This window comes from Oreochromis niloticus, linkage group LG15, assembly GCF_001858045.2.
Source record: "Oreochromis niloticus isolate F11D_XX linkage group LG15, O_niloticus_UMD_NMBU, whole genome shotgun sequence".
NCBI classification, from domain to species: domain Eukaryota; kingdom Metazoa; phylum Chordata; class Actinopteri; order Cichliformes; family Cichlidae; genus Oreochromis; species Oreochromis niloticus.
The window spans coordinates 26,896,579-26,917,347 of record NC_031980.2 but is presented as its reverse complement, the minus strand read 5'-3'; the positions used below and the strand labels follow the sequence as shown (position 1 = coordinate 26,917,347).

At 41.5% G+C, this 20,769-nt stretch overlaps 2 protein-coding genes and 1 long non-coding RNA gene across 10 annotated transcripts; 2 read left to right on the top strand and 1 right to left on the bottom strand.

Moving 5' to 3' along the window:
- Positions 1-145: 145 nt before the first annotated feature.
- tmem251 (transmembrane protein 251) lies at positions 146-2,414 on the top strand. Of its 3 annotated transcripts, none has more exons than XM_025898872.1 (3): positions 146-278; positions 1,046-1,614; positions 1,999-2,414. In XM_025898872.1, exon 2 carries the CDS (start codon positions 1,054-1,056, stop codon positions 1,423-1,425), a length of 372 nt encoding a protein of 123 aa, XP_025754657.1. In that variant the 5' UTR covers positions 146-278; positions 1,046-1,053; the 3' UTR covers positions 1,426-1,614; positions 1,999-2,414. The 3 variants fall into 3 exon arrangements, with proteins under 3 accessions (XP_025754657.1, XP_025754656.1, XP_025754655.1); XM_025898871.1 differs by having other exon boundaries at positions 161-402; positions 2,047-2,414; XM_025898870.1 differs by having other exon boundaries at positions 161-402.
- On the bottom strand, positions 1,870-5,327 carry LOC100699780 (uncharacterized). Its single transcript, XR_267233.3, has 2 exons — positions 5,115-5,327; positions 1,870-2,037 (listed from the first exon to the last, which is right to left on the bottom strand). It is a non-coding gene; the product is annotated as an uncharacterized LOC100699780 (long non-coding RNA).
- Positions 4,814-20,553, top strand: ubr7 (ubiquitin protein ligase E3 component n-recognin 7). 6 transcript variants are annotated; one of them, XM_005460219.2, is made up of 13 exons: positions 5,189-5,327; positions 5,623-5,813; positions 7,334-7,456; positions 8,930-9,063; positions 9,180-9,240; positions 10,919-11,014; positions 12,742-12,795; positions 12,872-12,977; positions 13,090-13,160; positions 13,254-13,418; positions 13,553-13,718; positions 20,151-20,212; positions 20,289-20,553. In XM_005460219.2, the coding sequence occupies exons 3-13, from the start codon at positions 7,340-7,342 to the stop codon at positions 20,376-20,378; spliced, it is 1,122 nt and encodes a 373-aa protein (XP_005460276.1). In that variant the 5' UTR covers positions 5,189-5,327; positions 5,623-5,813; positions 7,334-7,339; the 3' UTR covers positions 20,379-20,553. The 6 variants fall into 6 exon arrangements, with proteins under 6 accessions (XP_005460278.1, XP_005460276.1, XP_013119775.1 ...); XM_005460221.4 differs by lacking the exons at positions 5,189-5,327; positions 5,623-5,813 and adding an exon at positions 4,814-5,027; XM_013264321.3 differs by lacking the exon at positions 5,623-5,813.
- The last annotated feature ends 216 nt before the right edge of the window (positions 20,554-20,769 follow it).

Here is a 20,769-nt window from a genome sequence, read left to right as displayed (position 1 = left end):
AAACTGTCACAGAAACAAGTAAAAGTGAACAAAGACAAACAAACATGAAAATGATGAGTTTGTATGCAGTTTTATTTGATTTTATACTGACTTGTAGTATTAACGCGCTGTGTAATGACGCTGTTTAAACAGCAGACGGCACTGTGTAAAACATGACGTAATCCTTTGGCATCAGGTGACTAACCCGGAAGAGAGAGACGAGACTTCACGGGAACAACAGCGACCAAAACACGATCCTTGCAGCTGGATTTTAATTTGAAATATCAGCGCGAAGGGAGGTAAGAAAACATGAGCTAACAGGCAGAGAAGATTGAGGCCGGCAGGAAGCAGCTCAGTGTGTCGTGGTCGTCATCTACAGGAAAGCCGCACGAGCATCTGTTACAGCAGGAAACAGGGCCAAAGGTACACAGCTACATGCTAGCAGGCGTTAAATCAGATGAAAAATAAATGGAGTCTGGTCAGAGCTCATAGCTCTCTGTTGTAAATCAGTGCACGGAGCTAAATATTAGCACACTTTGGATTAGATCAGGGGTGGGGAACTCCAGGCCTCGAGGGCCGGTGTCCTGCAGGTTTTAGATGTGTCATTGATCCAACACAGCCGATTTAAATGGCTAAACTACCTCCTCAACATGTCTTGAAGTTCTTCAGAGGCCTGGTAATGAACTAATCATTTGATTCGGGTGTGTTTACCAAGGATGATATCTAAAACCTGCAGAACACTGGCCCTTGAGGGCTGGAGTTCCCCACTTTTCCTCTGGATTAGATGAAAATTGAATTGAGTCTGGTGGGAACTGAACAGTGTAACTGGAGACTGCAGGTTTTAAACTGTTTCTTAGATTTATATCATATGGAATTTAAATGGACTCTGGCAGAGATTGTTTATCTCAGCACTGATGGAGTAGTGATTTCATTGATGATCTTATATTGTTTGATTTGCTCTTTTGGATGATGTACTGACCTCTGACCTGTTACTGGATATAAGAGCACTGATGAATGTTTCAGTTACGTTGATCCTGTATTGATTTTTAATCTGTTTCTTCTGCAGTATGGAGGATGATGAACTTCCGTCAGAGGATGGGATGGGTGGGTGTAGCTTTCTACTTGCTGCTCAGCGTCATGGTGGCTTACTACGTCTTTGAGGTCCACAGCTTCAGTTTGGAACGTGTGCAGAGAGCAGGTGCAAGCCCATCAGCTCCACCTCCCGCTATCACTGTCCATATGTCACCACTTCCTCTGTGGATGTGGGCATTGATCTTCCTGCTGCCGTACCTGCAGCTCTTCCTCTTCTTGTTCTCGTGCACGAGGGCAGACCCCCGGGCTGTTGGATACTGTGTGCTTCCTGTCTGCATCGCCCTTCTGTACAGCCGCCGCCATGCCGCCAAACCAGCTAATCACAGGGCAGCGGGCTCGCTCATCGACACGTAGAGGACGACCAATTAGAGAGCCTCCCACGCGATGGGGGGGGGAATGACAGCAGGACAAGTTTGTGATGTCACTTCCTGTGTGCCTTTTAAACACTCCAACAAGTTTTACCATGATTGCGGCCTGACAGGAAGTTCTGCTGCCCTCAGTACAGACTGACAGCACCCTGTGAAAAAGCCCCTCCCACCAGTGGTAACCAGTCTTTTTCCTTGTTGTTTTACTGTTGTGACATCATGTTGAACCCTGTGCTGTGATTGGTTGCCAGGGTGTGAGTCACTTTATTTTCATTAGTTATCTGTTTACTGACACAGCAGTGCTGTTGCCATGGTTACGCAATACATTATTTAAAACAGGTTAATTGAAAACCTCACAGCTGACAGCCAATCAGTGAGCAAGATTACTCCAAAATGTGGTACTTTTCTGCATTTAATGAGTCACATGAAACACTGGTTACCGTGACATCTTTATTGTATCATCAATTTAAAAAAGAAAAATCAATGTGAAAGTGTGCTCAGGTGTTTCAGGTTCGTGATCTTTTTGAGGGAGGCTGCATTTCACAGTTCTGTTCTTCTTCAGCTTCCTCGTCTTCTTCACCGCCGTCTTCTTCGTCCTCATCTGTGACAGGTGAAACAGACAGGTGATGATTCTACATTGAACCTGGAGCATCAGACACCTGCAGTAACCAGCATCCTGCCAATTCACCAATCAAAGCGATCAATCCACCAACAATAAATCTTCAGTGACTTCATCACAGTTAGTGATACTGATTGTTTGATCAGGTGAGACAGGTGCTACAGGTGTTTTTTTTTGTTTTTTTTTGTAATGAAACTTTTATGAAGTGAAAAAAAACATTGACAAAAGGACACAGACAGAGGTCAGTACTCAGGTGTGTACTGGCACGATTATGTTCTAAACATTGTTTTTTTTTTTGTTTTGTTTTGTTTGTTTTTTTTGTATTTTTGTTTCTGAATAAAACGAAGCAGCTGTAAGAAGATCTGTGTTTGTGTCAGTCATCATCAGCATAAACTCCGGATCAGATTGCGGCTGTTCAGGATGAGGTTGTTGTCTAAGCACCACTGTCTGAGGTGTTGGATCTCCTCTGTAGTGAGTCTCATCATTGTCCAGTATGAGACCCACCACATTGATATTGTCCACAAACTTATTAAAGCACTTCATAATTACTGGAGTCAGGGCGATGGGGTGGTAATCATTAGGCAGGAGGAGGAAAGACGCTCCACTGGATCACAGCAGGAAAGTATAGGAAAATAAAATGGATTTAATTTTATATGTAATGGGATGGATTCATCATCGAGCCACTTCAGTAAAAACCAGCAGAGAGAATTAGTGGCTCAAAAATCCTGAGGACAAAGCATGAAGGAGAGTGCTGCAGGCCTGCTAACCAAAATAAGCCCGTTTGAGCTCAGGTTCAATATTTCTCTCTGAAAACAGCGAGACACTTCAGATAAATGAGGAGGCTGAAGGAAGATCGATACACTTTTGATTTAAGAAGTAATGCATTGAGCACTGTGCAAAGGTCTCAGGATCAGGACTCTGATGGAGCTCACATTTACCCAGAGGAGAGCTGCATCATTATAAACTGCACTCTGTGTAAACAGCTGACATTATGATGTACAGAAGAACACAAACATTATTTACCGTCAGATGACGAGCTGTCCCAGTTACTATGGTTACTGTGACATGTGCATGTTAAAGCTAAGAAGGTATGTGCCCATACCTTCTTAGCTTTAACAACACGTGTCCCAGTTACTATGGTTACTGTGACACGTGCATGTTAAAGCTAAGAAGGTATGTGCCCATACCTTCTTAGCTTTAACAGCACACTGCAACATTCAGGCATTAAGCTAACACAGCAACACTTTTATCTGTTACAGATTCAGTAGGAAGAAGTTTCTCGATGTGTGTACACTGCTGAGAAAAAGAAGCTGAATTCAGTGCATTTCTGCTGTTTCATGAAAACCGTGTTACTGAGGAGCCATAAGTGGGCTCAGCTCTGAACACTCAGCATGAGTGTTTTAGGACAGAGCTAAAGTTTTGGCACTGCAATAATAGCTTTGAGCATCCACATTATCCTTCCCTTTTGAACATAAACTCCTGGCAATAGCGATCACAACTGCAACATGCATAGGGCAGGATTTTTTCAGTGTTAAGATTGTGCAATTTACAGTAACTGTGTGCTCAAAATTGTGTGACTCTTTTAAATATTCTTCTGTTGAAAGTAAAAGGCTTACAAATACATATGCATAAGTCCAAAGATCCTCCTGTTTGCAACTTTCAATCATAATCTGACTCTGAGCCTCTTTAATACATCCAGCAGATTTTTAACATAAAGAAGTCTTTATGCTCTGCAGACATCAGAAAATCTGACCCCTAAATGTTCCTCCTCCTTTAAAATTCCAGCCTCTGTAATTAAGGATATTTTCACAGGCTGTTCAACAACAGGGTTAGAACACGTTATGAACCAAGATGTGTGTTTCCTAGTCCTTCATCTGCACATTGTATTTTCAACACGGCAAACATCTGGCGTCACATCGTTAATGACAGATGCGTGTAAGAGATGAGCCGTTCCAATTCTATTAAGTTACTAATTCTCAGGGCCCTCTCTTCTCTTTTCCTAAATCCTTAGCAATTCCCCTATCTACTTTTCCTTCATCTTGGTAGGAATAGAGATTGGAATAGGAGGTATGAGGTACTCAAAGGGCGTTTCTCAATATGCGTACTTGTGCGTACTTGCGTTCTCGTGTACTCGTGATACGTCATCAGTCGGAGACCAAGTACTGTTCCAATTCGAAGTACGCATCAAGCCGAGAACGCGAAAAAGTCCCGGATGTGTTCTCGCTCCGCCCGTTTTATCGAGCATGCATCGGTGTGGACTTGGTACAGCTAAATATCCCAGAATGCATTTCGTCCAAAACTCAACAGCGGACTCCCGGCACATCGTTTTCAACCCCCCCGCCCCCCGCTCGCGGTCTTCTCACTACTCAGGTTAAAGAAACCCCAGCAGCTTTCTATAGTATTGAGTGTCCACTAAAATAGAAATAAAAGCGTTCTAACATCTCACCTGCTTGTTTTTATTAAGGTATGTACACGTATGTACATGTACACTATTTTTATTAATAGAGGTTTCACTACTGAGGTTAAAAATGATATATAAGTCACTTAGATCACTTCTAAATGTTAATGTTTGGTTTATTTCAGTGTTTTATTTGTTCCTGAGTAAACCGGTTTGGCTGTGATTAAAGTTAAGCTTCATCACATGTTACTCACAGTTAAATTAAGAGGGGACGGCAGTACAAACTCCGGACCTGTGACATCATCACGTACGCAGGTGTTCCAATTGTACATATCGCGAGTCCGTGCTCGCGTTCTTGAGAATTGAGAAACGGCCAATATCTCTTGAAGTTCTCCGGAGGCCTGGTAATGAACTAATAATGTGATTCAGGTGTGTTGACTCAGGGTGAGATCTAAAACCTGCAGGACACCGGGACTTGAGGCCTGGAGTTCCCCACCCCGGCCCTAAGTACTCGCAGCATCTCTCCGAGTCAGGCTCATTTCCTTTGATACCCTGTGCTAGATTTGTTTAGCAGGTAATAAAGCAGAGGCCTAAAAGCTCATTCAGCATATCTAGTTATATCTCTGTTACGCCAGCTCACAGGTAGTTTTTTGTAGCTCACCTTGTGCGCATGCTTTTTCACGCTCAACAAGCTCGCTGAGCAGCTGCGACACGTTCTGGTTCAGCTCGGAGATTCCACGTATCAAAGAGCTAAGGTGTGTTTCTACCTGAACGCTGACCGTCTGCCTCTGCCCATCTCTGAGCCTGAGCTCTGCCCGCAGCGACGCCATCTTCCTCGCTGATGACGTCATCGCGCACCATCTACTGCCTTCAGGTTCGCTTTCCGACTTATTTTCAAAAAATCCTGATAATATGTAACTCTGATCGATACACCGGAACTGATTCATAGTTTAAAATAACAGAATTTAAATTTTCAGGGGTCAAACTTTGCTGATGAGTCACGTTTGGAATTAGCTGCGCTTTAATGAGTTGTCGGAGGATATTCGTTAACACACGTGAACGCGACACAGCGCTTAGCTTATTTTTGATTTTATTTATCAGCTAATTATTATAAACTTTATTAATATTCAGAATCAGTGAAACTGACCTTTTTACTAATTTTATTTCAGTTTTTGTTCCGGTGACGTCTCACCTCAATGTCCCGCCAAATACGATCTGAGGAAGTGAACCGGAAGTTGTCATTGGTTAATGGCAGTTACCAGCTCGATAACACACATCGGAACATCTGATTATTCATTATTCATTATTGGTGCTTCACCGACTAGTTCACAGTCACACGGAGCAATCTGACCTTAGATCGGTGAGTGTTTTTGTTCTCAGAGCCAGGATCCTTAGCATTAAAGCACGCTGCCCGTTCGTATTTACTCAGGACGAGAGCTGATGCTAACCCACGCTAACGGGACATGTTTATTGATTGTCGTCGATAACGGCTCCTCTTAGCGGCTCTGAAGCTTGCGCGTGTTTGCTGAGCTTGACGTCACAGCTGTTTGTTTCTTTTGTTTGTGTGTTTAACTTCGATGGCAGGAACCGCTGCGCAGGCTCAGCTAAAAATCTGAGTTCGTTAAACCTGAGTTAACTTAAACTCTAACTCGTTTACTATGGTAACAGACTGCGTGAACCTCACCTGCTGACTGGCAGGTGTTCCCTCCGTATCCTCCCTTCCTGCCCCACCTGAGCCAACTGACTTGCTGTTCTAATCAATCATCGATATAGCAGGACGGAAACTTGATTTGACCTGACTTGATTTGATCCAGGCGAGTGTCTGCAGACATATGATGTCACCTTTGTAGGTGGCCAATGTTGTTGCTGTATTTCTGCTTGTTCAGGTGCAGTTTTTATTCGATATAAACTATTCTAGAATTTGCTAATGTCACTGCTCCATCTGATCAGCTGATCCGAAACTGTTATTGTATCACCAACTGTATATGGATCTGTGCCTAGCCAGTAATTCTTACTGCTCTGCCTAGAGCAGGGCGATATGACCAAAAATATTTATCACGATATACATTTGAAAATTTGCGATAACAATATAACTGACGATATAATTGACACTAGACAACTCCACAACTTTATTAGTGCAAATAAAAAAAACCATCAATGTATTTTCACTTAAACAAACAGCTGTTTTTTATGTGCATTAAAGTTATATAAAAATTTAACAGTGCAAATGTAAATTCCTTGCTGAAAGTTTAACCAAAAGGCATTTCCAGTGGAAATTGGCCGACATATCCTCAGCATAACCATGTATAATATCCACAAAACTTAAAAGAGGTTATACACACACAATATGGAAATATTATGTTGAAGCAAAGTACGTATCACTCTGCGAGGCTTCTGCCTATGATAGCCGTAATGCTCCGACAATCCATCAAGTGGTGCGGGTTCGTAGCTTAGCAAAGTTGTACTGAAACATTTGACAGATTTCAAGCGCCGTGTACCACAAATAATAAAAAATAGTTTCGAGGTCAGTAAACGCAACCAGAATTCATACATAAGGCACACGGGATTATAAGGGGCACTGTCGATTTTCAGAAAAATCAAAGGATTGATTTTAAGTTTGCCGTATTTTCCAAAAAACACGGTAATAACAAACCAATTCTGGTTCATCCGTTTCATTCAACGATCCGCTTTCGCCCTTCTTATTCTCCGTCGGCGACGTGCTTTTTCCGCCATGTGCGTATGAAAACAAAGGCACTGCGCATGCACGTTTTACCCATATTCTATCGCGATATTTCATTTTATTATTACCGTGAACGGTATGATATGGCCCAGCCCTACCTCTGCCCCTCACCATGGTGACCTGTTTGTGTATCTGAGCAGAGGAGGATGTGTGAGGAACAGACAGTGTCTCTGGTTGATGTTCTGGAGGAAGATGAGGAGCTAGAGGAAGAAGCTTCAGCTGTGCTGGCAGGAAGTGACTCTGACCACTGCTCTTATCCTCAGGTGAGTGTGCAGGTGAAACGTCTGGAAAAAATCCCCACAGACCGATGAACCTATCTCTACTAAGGTTGGGCGATATGTAAAAATTTTCCAACCAACAATCGTCAGTGCGATAACCGACGATAGGTGATATATGCGTGGAGACTTTTTGCTGTGGTGCAATGTAATCATGCATGGACTGATTTGTGCGTTTAGAAGTTATAAGCTTTATTTGGAGGGAATATTTTACTTTCTGTTTTTGTTTGTTTCAGTATTAATATAGCTACTTTTTGCTTTATTTATTTATTTATTTATTTATCTATTTATTTGAGATGTGCCAAATCGCACAAAAAACTTAATGTTATGTCAGAGATTTTTTTTCCTTTTTTTTTTTTTAATGTTTGCTGGAAGAGACATTTTGATTTTTAACTTACTTTTTGTTTAATTTTGTGTTTGTTGGTCGAGTGTGTAAGACAGACGAACACTGGAACGGCCTGTAAACACGGTTATAGTTTCTTTGTTTCCCTCCCCACCATTGGTTTTAAAAATTTTTAAATAAAATGTTTTGGGTTTTTTTCTGAACATAGGGTAATGCCTTTCTTTTCTGTTATGAGTTTGAGTAAATGAATCACTGCATTTAGGCGCAGCTGGAAGGTGGTGCTGTTAAAACTGCTATTTTTTCCGTTAACTGCTTCTCTTTGCTAATAATATTGGTTGAAGCTAAGTTACTCATGGGCAAATAAATAAATCTCTCTTGTAAAAATGATAGTCGATATATTTGTCCAGTCGCCCAACCTTAATCTCTACACTAACATTTATTACTGATGCTCTTTAGAAAAACACAAAGACATTACATAATATATAAAAAGCTCAGGAATCTTCCAGAAATACTGATGCAATATCATAGCTGTTGATCTCTAATCTGTAAGTTAACATCTGTAAATACGTACGTTTAAAAACAAAAAACCAACTTAAGTTGCCATGGCAACTTAAGAAGAAGTGAACCACCTTTATAGTACAGAAAATTCAGGGTTATCTCTGAAGTTACCCGGACTGGAATAAATCCTGCTTAGTAGTGCAGACCTCAGGTGACCATATGACCAGACATCAGAAATAGGTCGATGTTCTGATTCATGGTGATGGGGGGGAGGGAAAGGAAGGGAGAGGGTGAAAAAGGAGAAGAGAGAGACGATGAACTCAAAGTCTCCTCTTGAAGGTGGAGTTATCGTTTAGGGTGCAGCTGCTCATGTGTCTGTTAAACAAACTCAGGTCAAACAGCTAAAGCTTCTGATTGGCTCTGAGCCAGGTTACCTTGACACCAAGTTCCACCTGATTTTGACAGGCCCTGTCTCGTAGCTCAGAGAGCAGTGATTAGTTGAGACGCAGTGTTGCTGTTCATTGATCAGGGTTACAAAGTGGGATCAGACTGATGATCAGGTGTTACCTTAGAAACAGTAAACACAAACACTGTTGTGTCCGTGTGTGCGTCTCTCTCAGGGGTACGTGAAGCGGCAGGCTCTGTATGCCTGTAACACCTGCACGCCAAAGGGCAGCGAGGCAGCTGGCATCTGTTTGGCGTGCTCCTACAAATGTCACGAAGGTCACGACCTCTTTGAGCTGTACACTAAGAGGTGATGAATGCTTTTATTGATAAGTTAGTCACTGATCAGAAACTACTGGTCAGTTTCTGCAGTTATCAATACACACGGTGAGGTGATCAATACAACTGTCTCTTATTCTGGTGCAGGAACTTCCGTTGTGACTGTGGAAACAGGAAGTTCTCGGAGCTGCAGTGTAAACTCCACCCGGTGAGTCATTGGTGACTAGAGTCACCAGCAGGAGGTGCCACAGAGCACAGACATCTGTTTAACTGATGTAACCATGGTAACTGATGCTGTTCACTTGCTCGGGAGCAGGTGATAGGGCTGGGCCATATTATACCGTTCACGGTAATACCGGTATAATTTTAGGCAACGATAAGAAAATAAAATATCGCGATAGAATATGGGTAAAACGCGCATGCGCAGTGCCTTCGTTTTCATACGCACATGGCGGAAAAAGCATGGTGGCAACGGAGAATGAGAATGGGGAAAGCAGATCGTTGAGTGAAACGGATGAACCAGAATTGGTTTGTAAAAATGGTGCAACTTAAGCGATGTGGAACTGGTTTGGTTTTTGTCCCTCAGATACCCACCAAAGCACATTTGTTTTGTAGAACATGCAAGCGGGCCGTCATTATTAACGTATTTGTAGGACTAAGGTGCTCGTAAATCTGGGAGTAATCTAGGTCCAAAACTCCGTCCGCTTCAGGTCCCAAAGTCAAACGAACACTGCGGCACATTGAGAGTTAAAAACTGTCTAAATTCTTTCATCTTTAATAAAACGATCAGCATTGCTGCTTTACCAGGTGTAACAATTAAGTTTAACATCCAGGCATCCATGAAAACAGAATTTATTACATTTAATGGAGTTAAAAGTTAGCAAAAAATTAGCAAAAAGTTAGCGGAAGTTAGCTCGCTAGTTTCGCTAGTTACCTAAGCATGATATACCATGTTCTGACTGAGAGATTTCTGAAAAAAATAAAACGTACAGCTCTGCTATCACTTCCATGAAGACAGAAAACTAAACAGCAGTGACGTTTGTAGGGTTACTGAAGTTGGGCTAGCTGGTATATAATGATGTGCCACGTGATTGCTAGTAACACAGCTATGTTAGCATAACATAAACAGTAAAGCTGGAGGATGAAGGCTAACACTTTTCCACTCGATAAAAGTTAACGTGAGGGTTCCTGATGGTTAGAGACAAATGCAATTTCATGGCAGGATGCTATAAACAGACCAAACTTCAGTCAGGAGAACAACTAAGATAATCCATCCACAATACGAAGTTAGTCATTAATATACTGCAACAACATGGGAATAGAGCGGCTGTGATAGAATACAGCATTAATGAACCAATGGTACAGAAGTGGAGGAAGCAAGAAGAATCAGTTGAATAAACTTTGATTTATCTGACTGCTTTGTTTCGCTTAATGTGCCTTATAATCCCGTGCACCTTATGGTCCGAAAAATACGTATTTGACTTTTTTATTTTGGCACACTGCAGTTTAATGTTGCAAAGCACCTCTTTTTAACTTTAGTGGATGTTATACATGGTTATGCTCAGGATATGTCCTTTGCTTAAACTTTCAGCAAGGAATTTGCATTTGCACTGTTAAATTTTTATATAGCTTTAATGCACATAAAAAACAGCTGCTTGTTTAAGTAAAAATAAATGGATGGGTTTTTTGCACTAGTAAAGTTGTGGAGTTATAAAGTATTTTGTCTCGCATCAATTATATCGTCAGTTATATCGTTATCACAAATTTTCAAATATATATATTGATAAATATTTTTGGCCATATTGCCCTGCTCTGGCAGGTGATGTTTAGAGCGTTTCTGACTCTGTGTGTGTGTGTGTGTGTGTGTGTGTGTGTGTCTTGTCCAGGACAAAGATGAGGTAAACAGTCTGAATAAATACAGTCAGAACTTCTTTGGAGTTTACTGCACCTGCGGCCGACCGTACCCAGACCCAGAGGACCAGGTAACCTCTCTCACCTGAGAAATCAGACCACCACTGACTCTCATACACAGATCTATAACCCAGTCTGACCACATTCAGTGACTTAAAGCCTTTGCACACTAGACTTGTGAAATATTTTGCTTGTTGAAAATATTGTTTGGACTCGTACTTTTTTTACCCAGTTTTTTTTAATGTAAATAAACGGGTCTGACCAATCAGACTATTTGGAAACCACTGGACTTAATAGTGCAGTGGTTTCCAAATAGTCTGATTGGTCAGACCAAATGCCTCGGTGGAGAATAAGAGAGAATAATGTCAGGTGATAAACTTCACCCTGATGATGTTCTTCACAAAACCATAACCCATCCTCAGAGAGTAAAACAATCAGTACTTTACCGATCTGGGCCTATTCCAGGAAGCAGGTTCAGCAAACTCTGAGTTTAAAAATACATTCTGAGTTTCGTGTTCCAGAACAGCTGATCAGAGTTGGTTCAGTTAACAACTGACTATGCCGTCTCTGAGTTACGTGTGTGTGTGTGTGTGAGTAGAAACAGCCATCATCAATGAATCCCTCATATGATTCAGTATGGTAACAGATAAAGATCAATCCAGCAGATCGAGGAATATGAACATGTGTCAGTGCTGAATGTCATATTTATAAAAACAGTATGGGGGGGGGGAAGGGTCATTTTAATCAGTTTGGGCCACTCTGTAATTATCACAGCGGAACAAAGTTTGTTATAAAATATATCACTTTATTATATTGTCCTTGTTCATTAATTTGGCCTAAACAACTTGAGTTTTTATTAGATGAGTGTGAATTCTAACTTTACATCTGGTTTTAAATCAAATGATTAAACTGTAACTGTTTCAACTTTTACATGTTTTGGATATTTCAGGGTAGTTTTCAGCAATATGGCTCATAAATGCAAAATATGACGGATCCAGACGTGATGAGCTGGGAAATGACCATAGCCAGTTTGGGACTGATGTGGCCTGAATCTGTGATCTAAAATGTGATCCGTTTGATCCGTTCAGGTCGATGTGTATCTGGGTCGACCCACTCAGCCTGATTTTGAAGACAATGCACCCTCACTAATGCTGTCTGACTTTAAATGACTAAACTGCAATCAGTGAACACATTTCAATGTAAAACATAATCAGATTACAATCAGACTGTCTGCAGGCTGAATTTAAAACATTACTTAAAACACACTTGGTTCCGTTAAAGAGTCTTAGAGGCATTTCAACCTCAACTTCTCTTAGATATTCATGTTATCTCCAAGATCCAACTATGACACACATTTTTCCATCAGTATGATTGTTTATAATAAGACAAACAATTGGTCATTGATGAGTGCGTAAAATAGAGTAAATATTTACAGATATGTAAGGAAATGAGTCAGAGTGTCAGTCAGCTGGTTTAGGTGCAGCAAGAGGGGAGGAGTTGGATAGGAACTCAGATTTGTTGAAGAAAACCTGCTAGAGAGCAGGTTTAGTTCACCGTTACCACGGTAACTGACTCAGAGTTGACATCGATCCTTAGTCTGGAAAAGAAAATCAGAGTTTCTCTTATCTTGGGATTAACAAACAATGAGCTGTTAGCTAAACCTACTTCTGGGAATAGGTCCCTGCGCTGGCAGGTGAGCTTGTGAACAAGTCATCAACTCCTGTTAATGTCTCACGTGATGGTTTTAGCTCCTCCTCCTGTGCTGGGCTCGCTTTAGTGAAGCTGTTTGTGTCTGCAGGTGGAGGACGAGATGATTCAGTGTGTGGTCTGTGAGGACTGGCTGCATGGCCGGGTGAGTTATCAGTTTACCTGTTCCTGCACTTGTCTGCTGTGCCTCTCCTGACTATTGTACCTGAACGTTGTTGCAGCACCTGGGCTGTGTGGTCCCAGACTGCGTGGAGCTTCAGGAGATGATCTGCGAGTCCTGTATGAAAACGCACTCGTTTCTCTGGACCTACGCTGCGCACCTAGCAGGTAAAGGATCCTGTTACCTTATAGTACTCACCTGGCACAAACATACTGTTATACACATGTTGTGCACTTCCTTTGTGTATATGTCTGTGTGTGTGATGCACTTCCTGTTTAGTACCAGGTGGAGCAGTGGAGGTGAAGAAGGAAACGGCAGAAGAGCCCACTGTTCCCACCAAAGAAGACGAGGTGAGGGGGTTCACCTGTGGTTACCATGGTCACAGCAGTTTGGATCACACTCACTGATCAGGGTCAAGTAATCAATAATGAAAAATCTGGCAGGTTGATGATGCCATTGAGCCTAGCTGCAAGCGGAGCCGTGAGGAGGTGGAGCCAAGGTGCAGACTGAAGGAGCTGCAGGCAATTGGTCAGAAAAGAGTTCAATCAGGAGCTGTGTTCTGGCCTTCAGCGTGGCGTTCCAAGCTCTGCTCCTGCAGCATATGCCAGGTAGCATGTGCCAGGTGTTTAGTGTGTCTGAGCATGCTTAGACTGATATATAATGAAATTTCACTGGAGAGATTGTGGGGTTTTTTTTTTTTTTTTTTTGTTAGCTCACCTGTCTGACCTACCTGTGCACTCAGGTGCGCCTGCTTGAAGCTGGTCTGTCCTTCCTGTTGGACGAGTCAGACACTGTCCTCGCCTATGAGAACAAAGGAAAGAACAGCGAGCAAAGACGACAGGAACACGACCCTCTGATGTCAGCGCTCGACAACCTGAACCGCGTGCAGCAGCTCGAGATCATCCATGGTACTGATACTTCTACTACTACTAGTGATAGTAATACTACACACGTGAAGTAATAATAATGTATAAGATCATGGTGAAAAAAAATGTTAAAGCTGCAAGCAGTGTTGAAAGGGCCCTCGCACCATGGCGCGTCAAGCCACGCCCAACACAATGCCCACCAGGTATTAAACTTTTCCAAACTCGACTCTCATCATGCCTGTGAAGTTTGGGAGAGATTAGACATTGTGTTTTTGAGTGACAGCAGTTTACTGTTTTTTGGCAAGTGATTAAAACTCCACGTGCCGCCATGACCACCCCATTTCACGAAGAGTAAAAAGCTTCGCAATTTGACATCGCAAAGGTCTTTAGATTCCTTTTACTGAAGATTTTGAAGGGGTTTGTTAAAGTATGAGGCCTGAAAACAGGGAAAAATGTAGCTCACATCTGGTGCTGGTTCACACTTTTCAGTTTTAAATTGCATATAGACAATGAGGGTTCTGCAAATTAGAACACCACGCATCAACACCACATGAGTGGGCGGAGTGAGGCCTTCGGTCTTTTCACCCCAGAGTGAAAGGGACCATCTCCTGGGTTTGGGGGCTGATTGCCCTTCTGGCGGTATTGGTGCCTGGACCTGGGAGATGAGCTGGGCGATATGACCCAAAATTCATATCTCGATATTTTTTTAGCTGGATGGCGATATACGATATATATCTCGATATATATATATTTTTTAAGCCATAAGGTAAGAACAAAAAGAGAGTTTAGTCAAAGCTGTGTCCCAGATGTCACACAGCCACTTTTATTAACATACAGTGTAGATGTACATGAAGAAATTACTCAAAAATAAATTATCAGCATTTATTAAATAATGATGCTCCATAAATAAAAGAACACAATGTTATTTTTGTGCATAACAAAAAGCTCACAATTGTGCAGTCAAAATGTAAACTAAAAGATGCTGAGCATAATAACAAAGAGACAGACTTCACAGCTGCTCTATTCCCAAGTTCTACTGCGTGACTGACAGCCTGGAGTTTGAAATCCTCTTAGTAACCATGTCCCTTAACAAGTGCCATTTATGGTCCTTATACACAATACGGTAATATTACGTTGAAGCACAGTACGTATCACTCCGCGAGGCTCCACTACGGTAGCCGAGATAACAGACCTTGCCGACCGTACATACAATACACAAACATCACATTGGGGAGACAGGTCAGGCTAGGTAGCGAGGAAAAAAACATCGAAATGTGTAACACAAAAGGATAATACAGGAATGCACAGATATCAACACACTATAGCACAATAAACACAGACAAGCAACATGGGAAAGCTTACCAAAGTTGTACTAAATTTTTTGACAGATTGCTGAGCGCCGTGTACCACATAAAATCCGTTCGCGGTCAGTAAGCACAACCAGATTTCATACATAAGGCGCACTGTCGATTTTTGAGAAAATGAAAGGATTTTAGGTGCTGCATGTCGTTAGCGCGGTTAGCTCGTTAGCACGGTTAGCTCGCTAACACGTTGACGCCGTCCAGCCCCACGCACGGGGCGATCCGCGGTAACTCGTTAACGCAGATTTGCCGTGTTCATCTTATCGTTGCCTGCAGGTGAAGCTATGGGGGAGGGGGAGTTGTGTTCAGTGAAGGAGAGGCGAGGCCGAGTAACGCAGCGTAGAGACAAAAATGGACGAAAGAGAGGCAAACTTGCGGCTCCACAAGTATAATTATAACGTAACATATACTATATCGATATAAACGATATTGTCACATCTTATATCTCGTATGAAAATATATCGATATTTTTTAAAAACTCGATATATCGCCCAGCTCTACCTGGGAGTATAATGTATGGGGCTATACAAGCCGTGGGTGCCTAAGGACATCAAAGCACGCACGATCTGATATCGTCGTGTTGGTGTTGTTCCCAGATCATCATACTAAATGTTGTTCCAGGATCAACATTGCAAGTGACCAATCAGAATGTTGTGATGTCATACTTTTGCGACTTCGGGAAAAACCACCGTAAAACAAAAAACTGTACTTAAGCTGCGAGAAACCGCCTCTGTCCACCGATCAACGGACCCTGACCCTAACCCTAACCCTTTAATAAACTGTAAGCACAATTGATATTGTCCTTGCAACATTGGAATTTCATAAATGCACGAATGGCTTGGCGCGCAAAAGAATAACGTCACAACAATGTGATTGGTCACTTGCAATGTTGAACCTGGAAAAACATTTTCATGATGATCTGGGAACAACACCAACACGACGATATCAGATCATCCATCAAAGCACACCTCAATGAAAAGAAGACAGTCTTCAGAGTGGGCAATAGAGAGGAGGTGAGAATGGTTAAGGTGTTATTGAAGGGCAAGATCAGGGAGGTTAAGGACAATTACAGGAGAAAGCTGGAGTGGAAACTCCAGCAGAGCAGCATGAGAGAGGTGTGGAGTAGCATGAAGGCAATAACTGGTTGAAGGACATCCATCAGCAGTCCCCATGTTCCAAGGCCTGTGCCCCCCAGCTCTGTGGAGTCTTTCATAAACTGTTCATGAGGAGTCTGAGTGAGCCTTGTTTCTGTACTAAAGATGCCATTTCTTTAGTACAGAAACAGGCCCCCAGGATTAAAGGCCTGTGGCACTGACTTCCCACATCATGAAGACCCTGGAAAGACTCATCCTTGACAGGCTATGACCTATAGTCAGGCAACATAGGGATCTTCTTGAATTCGCTTACCAGCCCTGCCCTGGAGCTGAGGATGCCATCATCTACATGCTTAACCGTGTCTATGCCCATCTGGACTAGCCGGCGAGCACTGTGAGGGTCATGTTTTTCGACTTTTCCAGTGCATTTAATCCCATCCGGCCGACATCCAGTTAAAGATAAATGTCAATCATATATATTTATTCTCTTTAATATTCTGGGTATTTATAATTGAGCTATTTGTATATATTAGATAGATTATTTCTTATATTTTGTAAACTTTGTAATATATTGTATTATTTATTTAGTTTAGGCTGTTACTGTTATTGTCTTGGAGCGATTGTAACCACATCATTTTCTTAGGGATTATAAAAAAATGTACGTATACTTGCTAAAATGCAAGTCCTGGGTCTACCTCGGGGCCTCCTCCCAGTGGGACATGCCCGGAACTTCTCACTCAGGAGGCGCCCAGGAGGCATCCTTATCAGATGCCCGAACCACCTCTACTAGCTCCTTTCGATGTGGAGGAGCAGTGGCTCTACTCTGAGCCATCCTGTAAGTCTCCCAGTAGGAAAACAGAGTCCCTAGGTGCAGGGCTCTAGACTAACTTTTTGACATGGGTGCAGCGGTACGCCTAACTTTAAAAAGTTAGGCGCACTCAAATCTTTCAACCGCATCGCTTACCACCGCAGTTTTACATGTGCACTTTCTTTGGGGGAAAATCCATACAGACAATATTCATTTCTAAATTATTAACTAACAAACTTGTGCTTAAAGTGCTTTGTTAATATTGTAGAAAATGTTAAACTTAATCATCATCTCGGCCTCCTCTGACGACCTGTTTGCTGTTGCATGCTGCTGAAAGGCAGTGGGGAGAGGGAACACTTGGGCAGTGCATTTATTGCAGCATATAATGTGTTTTCTGGATACACTGCTGCTTTCTGGGTGGCTGTGGCTCAGGTGGTAGAGCAGATCAGCTACTGATCGGAAGGTTGGTGGTTCGATCCTTGGCTTCCCCAGTCTGCATGCCAAGTATCCTTGGGCAAGATACTAACCCCAAATTGCCCTCCGATGCGTTCATCGGAGTATGAATGTGTATGAATGTAGTTTACGTTGCACTTGAGTTTAGAAGTGCTTGTATGAGTGGGTGTGAATGGGTGAATGAGGCATGTTGTATAGAGCGCTTTGAGTACTCCGGGAGAGTAGAAAAGTGCTATATAAGAATCAGTCCATTTACCATTTTCAGCATTCAAAGATTGATGGCACCGTGTCTGAGCACTGGCTATGAATTTCAGACGGATCAGGCCTTAACTTAACACAAAAGTTATCAATAGTTCTTTTCATCTTTTCTTATTACCCACAGCTACATCCACTTCTGTCAGGCCTAGGCTGCTCACTAGGGCTGGGTATCATCACTGATTTCTATAATCCATTCGATTCTGGTTCTCAAAGTCCTGATTCGATTCAATTTAGCCTCAGACAGTCAGAAATATAATTCTGATCATTTATCAGTACTGATACATGTGAGACTTCATCAGAATTGTGAACATCACAGAAGATGCCTTTGTGTCAAAGTAACTGAGAATAAAACACAGAAAAACATGAAGGAGATTTTCCTGGTCTGGTGTTTTATAGCAGATAACCTTAAAAATATTCTGCAATTTTGCATAATTTTAAGAAGTTTAAATTTCTTCAGTATTGAACAGCAGAAATTAGGCTTTCTTGTCCGAGGTCAGTTAAGTGAAAAAAAAAAAAATAAAAGAAAAAGAAAGCAGCCGACAGCGCTGTAAACAACGGTAGACTGGTGGGTAATAAGCGAATGAATAAGAAAACAGAGATTTGAGATGGGAAACTGTTCTTGAAGTACAGGGAGAGAGAGGGAGAGTGCTGTGCATGAAGTGTGATTTTTATCGTGGTGGAAGCAAAACAGCAAAAGTCAGAGGGAATTCATGATGACATTGATCAAATGTGAAGCGCAGTTTGCTGCTTCTTTTGCTGCTGGCTTGGCGAATTTTGGTTGGAGAGACAAAACCTGCAGCTCAGAATCAGCGCAAAAAAGACGTAAACACAGAGTAGACCTGACGCATCAGAATCGCTAAGCTCCGACAGCGTGTCCGTGTTCGGGCCGTGGGGTGAGAAAGCCGAGAAAGACAAAGCTGATTCGGATGCGTCGGGTCCGCTCTGTGTTTACGTCTCTGTGTGGAATCCGTTAATGAATTGATATCGCTTTATTCAAGCTACTCACCTCTCTCTTCCACCTGCACTTTCAACTGGACCACGGCCAAAATATATATATATATATATATATATATAATATATATATATATATATATATATATATATATAAATATAATATATATATATAGATATATATATATAGATATATATATAGATATATATATATATATAGATATATATATATATATATATAGATATATATATATATATAGATATATAGATATATATATAGATATATATAGATATATATATAGATATATATAGATATATATAGATATAGATATAAATAATATATATATATTTTTTAGTCGCACCACTGCAAAATTTGGTCGCATTTGCGACCAAATTTGTCGCACTCTAGAGCCCTGCTTAGCTGGAACACCGTCAGGCACCCCACCCAGGAACTCCAAGAAGTCTGGGCACTCTGAACCGTCGTTAGGCGCATAAGCGCAGATGACAGTCAGGATCCATCCTCGACACGAAGGCACAGGGAACAAACCCTCTCATCCACAGGGAGAAACCCTAACGTATAGGCAGCATGTTGAGGGGATACTAGGATACCACTCCAGCCTCTCGTCAAGGGCAACTTGGTTATTTCTGGTGTTCCACAGGGTTCTGTGATAGAACCCCTTCTGTTTACATGTTTCCATTACATAGTGTTATCCAAAGGCATAACGTACATTTTCATTTCTACAGTAATGATACCCAGCTTTATCTATCCATGAAGCCAGATGACACACACCAATTAGTTAAACTGCAGGAATTTCTTGAAGACATAAAGACCAGAATAACCTCAAATTTCCTGCTTCCAAATTCAGATAAAACTGAGGTTGTTTTTAACTGTTACCTGGAATTCTTAGAAACATGGTGTCTTACCAGATATGTACTGTATGGCATTTACCTTGGCCTCCAATCACACTGTGGGAAATCTTTGAGTTGTTTTTTTGATTAATATAGGTCAAACTTGTTCATACAATTATTACTTGTAAACTGGATTATTGTAATTCATTATTATTAGGCTGTGCTAAAAACTCAGGTAAAAGCCTTTAGTTGATCCAAAATGATTCAGCGGGAGTACTGACAGGGGGGTAGAAAGAGATATTTCTCAAATATTTTCTTAAATATTTTCCTAAATCAAGAAGCAAATTTAAAATCAATTTGAGCTTTCAGTGGATTTGAGAGGACATCCACTTGTAGGAAGATTAATGGCTGGCTTTAAGATTTTCATTGTGCATAATCTCACTGTAGATGACTTCAGAACGTTTGGAAACGACCTTCTAACCCTCCCCAGACCGATGAACAGCAACAGTTCCTTCCCTGAGATCACTGCTGAGGTTTTTCCCCCCTCAGTACTCTTTTAACACACACCTGAAACCTTTGCTTTTATATAGGTGCTCACACTATAACTTAACAATTCTGTAATTGAACTCTGTAAGAAGAAAGTTTGAACCTTCAGAAAGTCTGTGAACAGATGAAATAATCCAGATTATTTTTCTTTCAGGATACAATGACATGAAAACTGAGCTGAAGGACTTCCTGCAAAGATTTGCAGCTGAAGGAAAAGTGAGTCTGCTCCCCGATAGGCTGTGTCTTGTGACTGTTCTAGGTTGAATGATATCATTTGACTGTTCTCTGATAGGTCGTGACATCTGATGACATTCGTCAGTTCTTCGAGCAGCAGAGTCGTAAAAGACGCAGAGTTGACGCCGGAGCGTTCTACTGCACCTGATCCCCTCTGACCTCACCTTCATCTGCTGATCTTTCATCCCTGACTAAATGAAATCTGTTGTGCGTTTCCTGTTTTAACTTTTTTATAAAATCTGTCTGACATGTCCAACATTCTCTTTCTGTCTCAGTAATGTTTCCTTTTTAAACAACCTAATAAAACAATCTGAACATGGCAACATTTGGAGTTACTTCATGATCAGTCAACTGATTCTGCCAACTAATCCTCTTATCAATCAGCTGATAGACTGATGGAAATCTGACAAACAGCTCAGAGACAATAAATAATTAAGAAACAAACTTTGAGTTAAAGAAATAAAGCTGGATGGGTGAAAGTGAAAGAATGGAAAGAGTAAAGAGCCAGAAAATATGAAAATGTATATGGAAAAACTAAA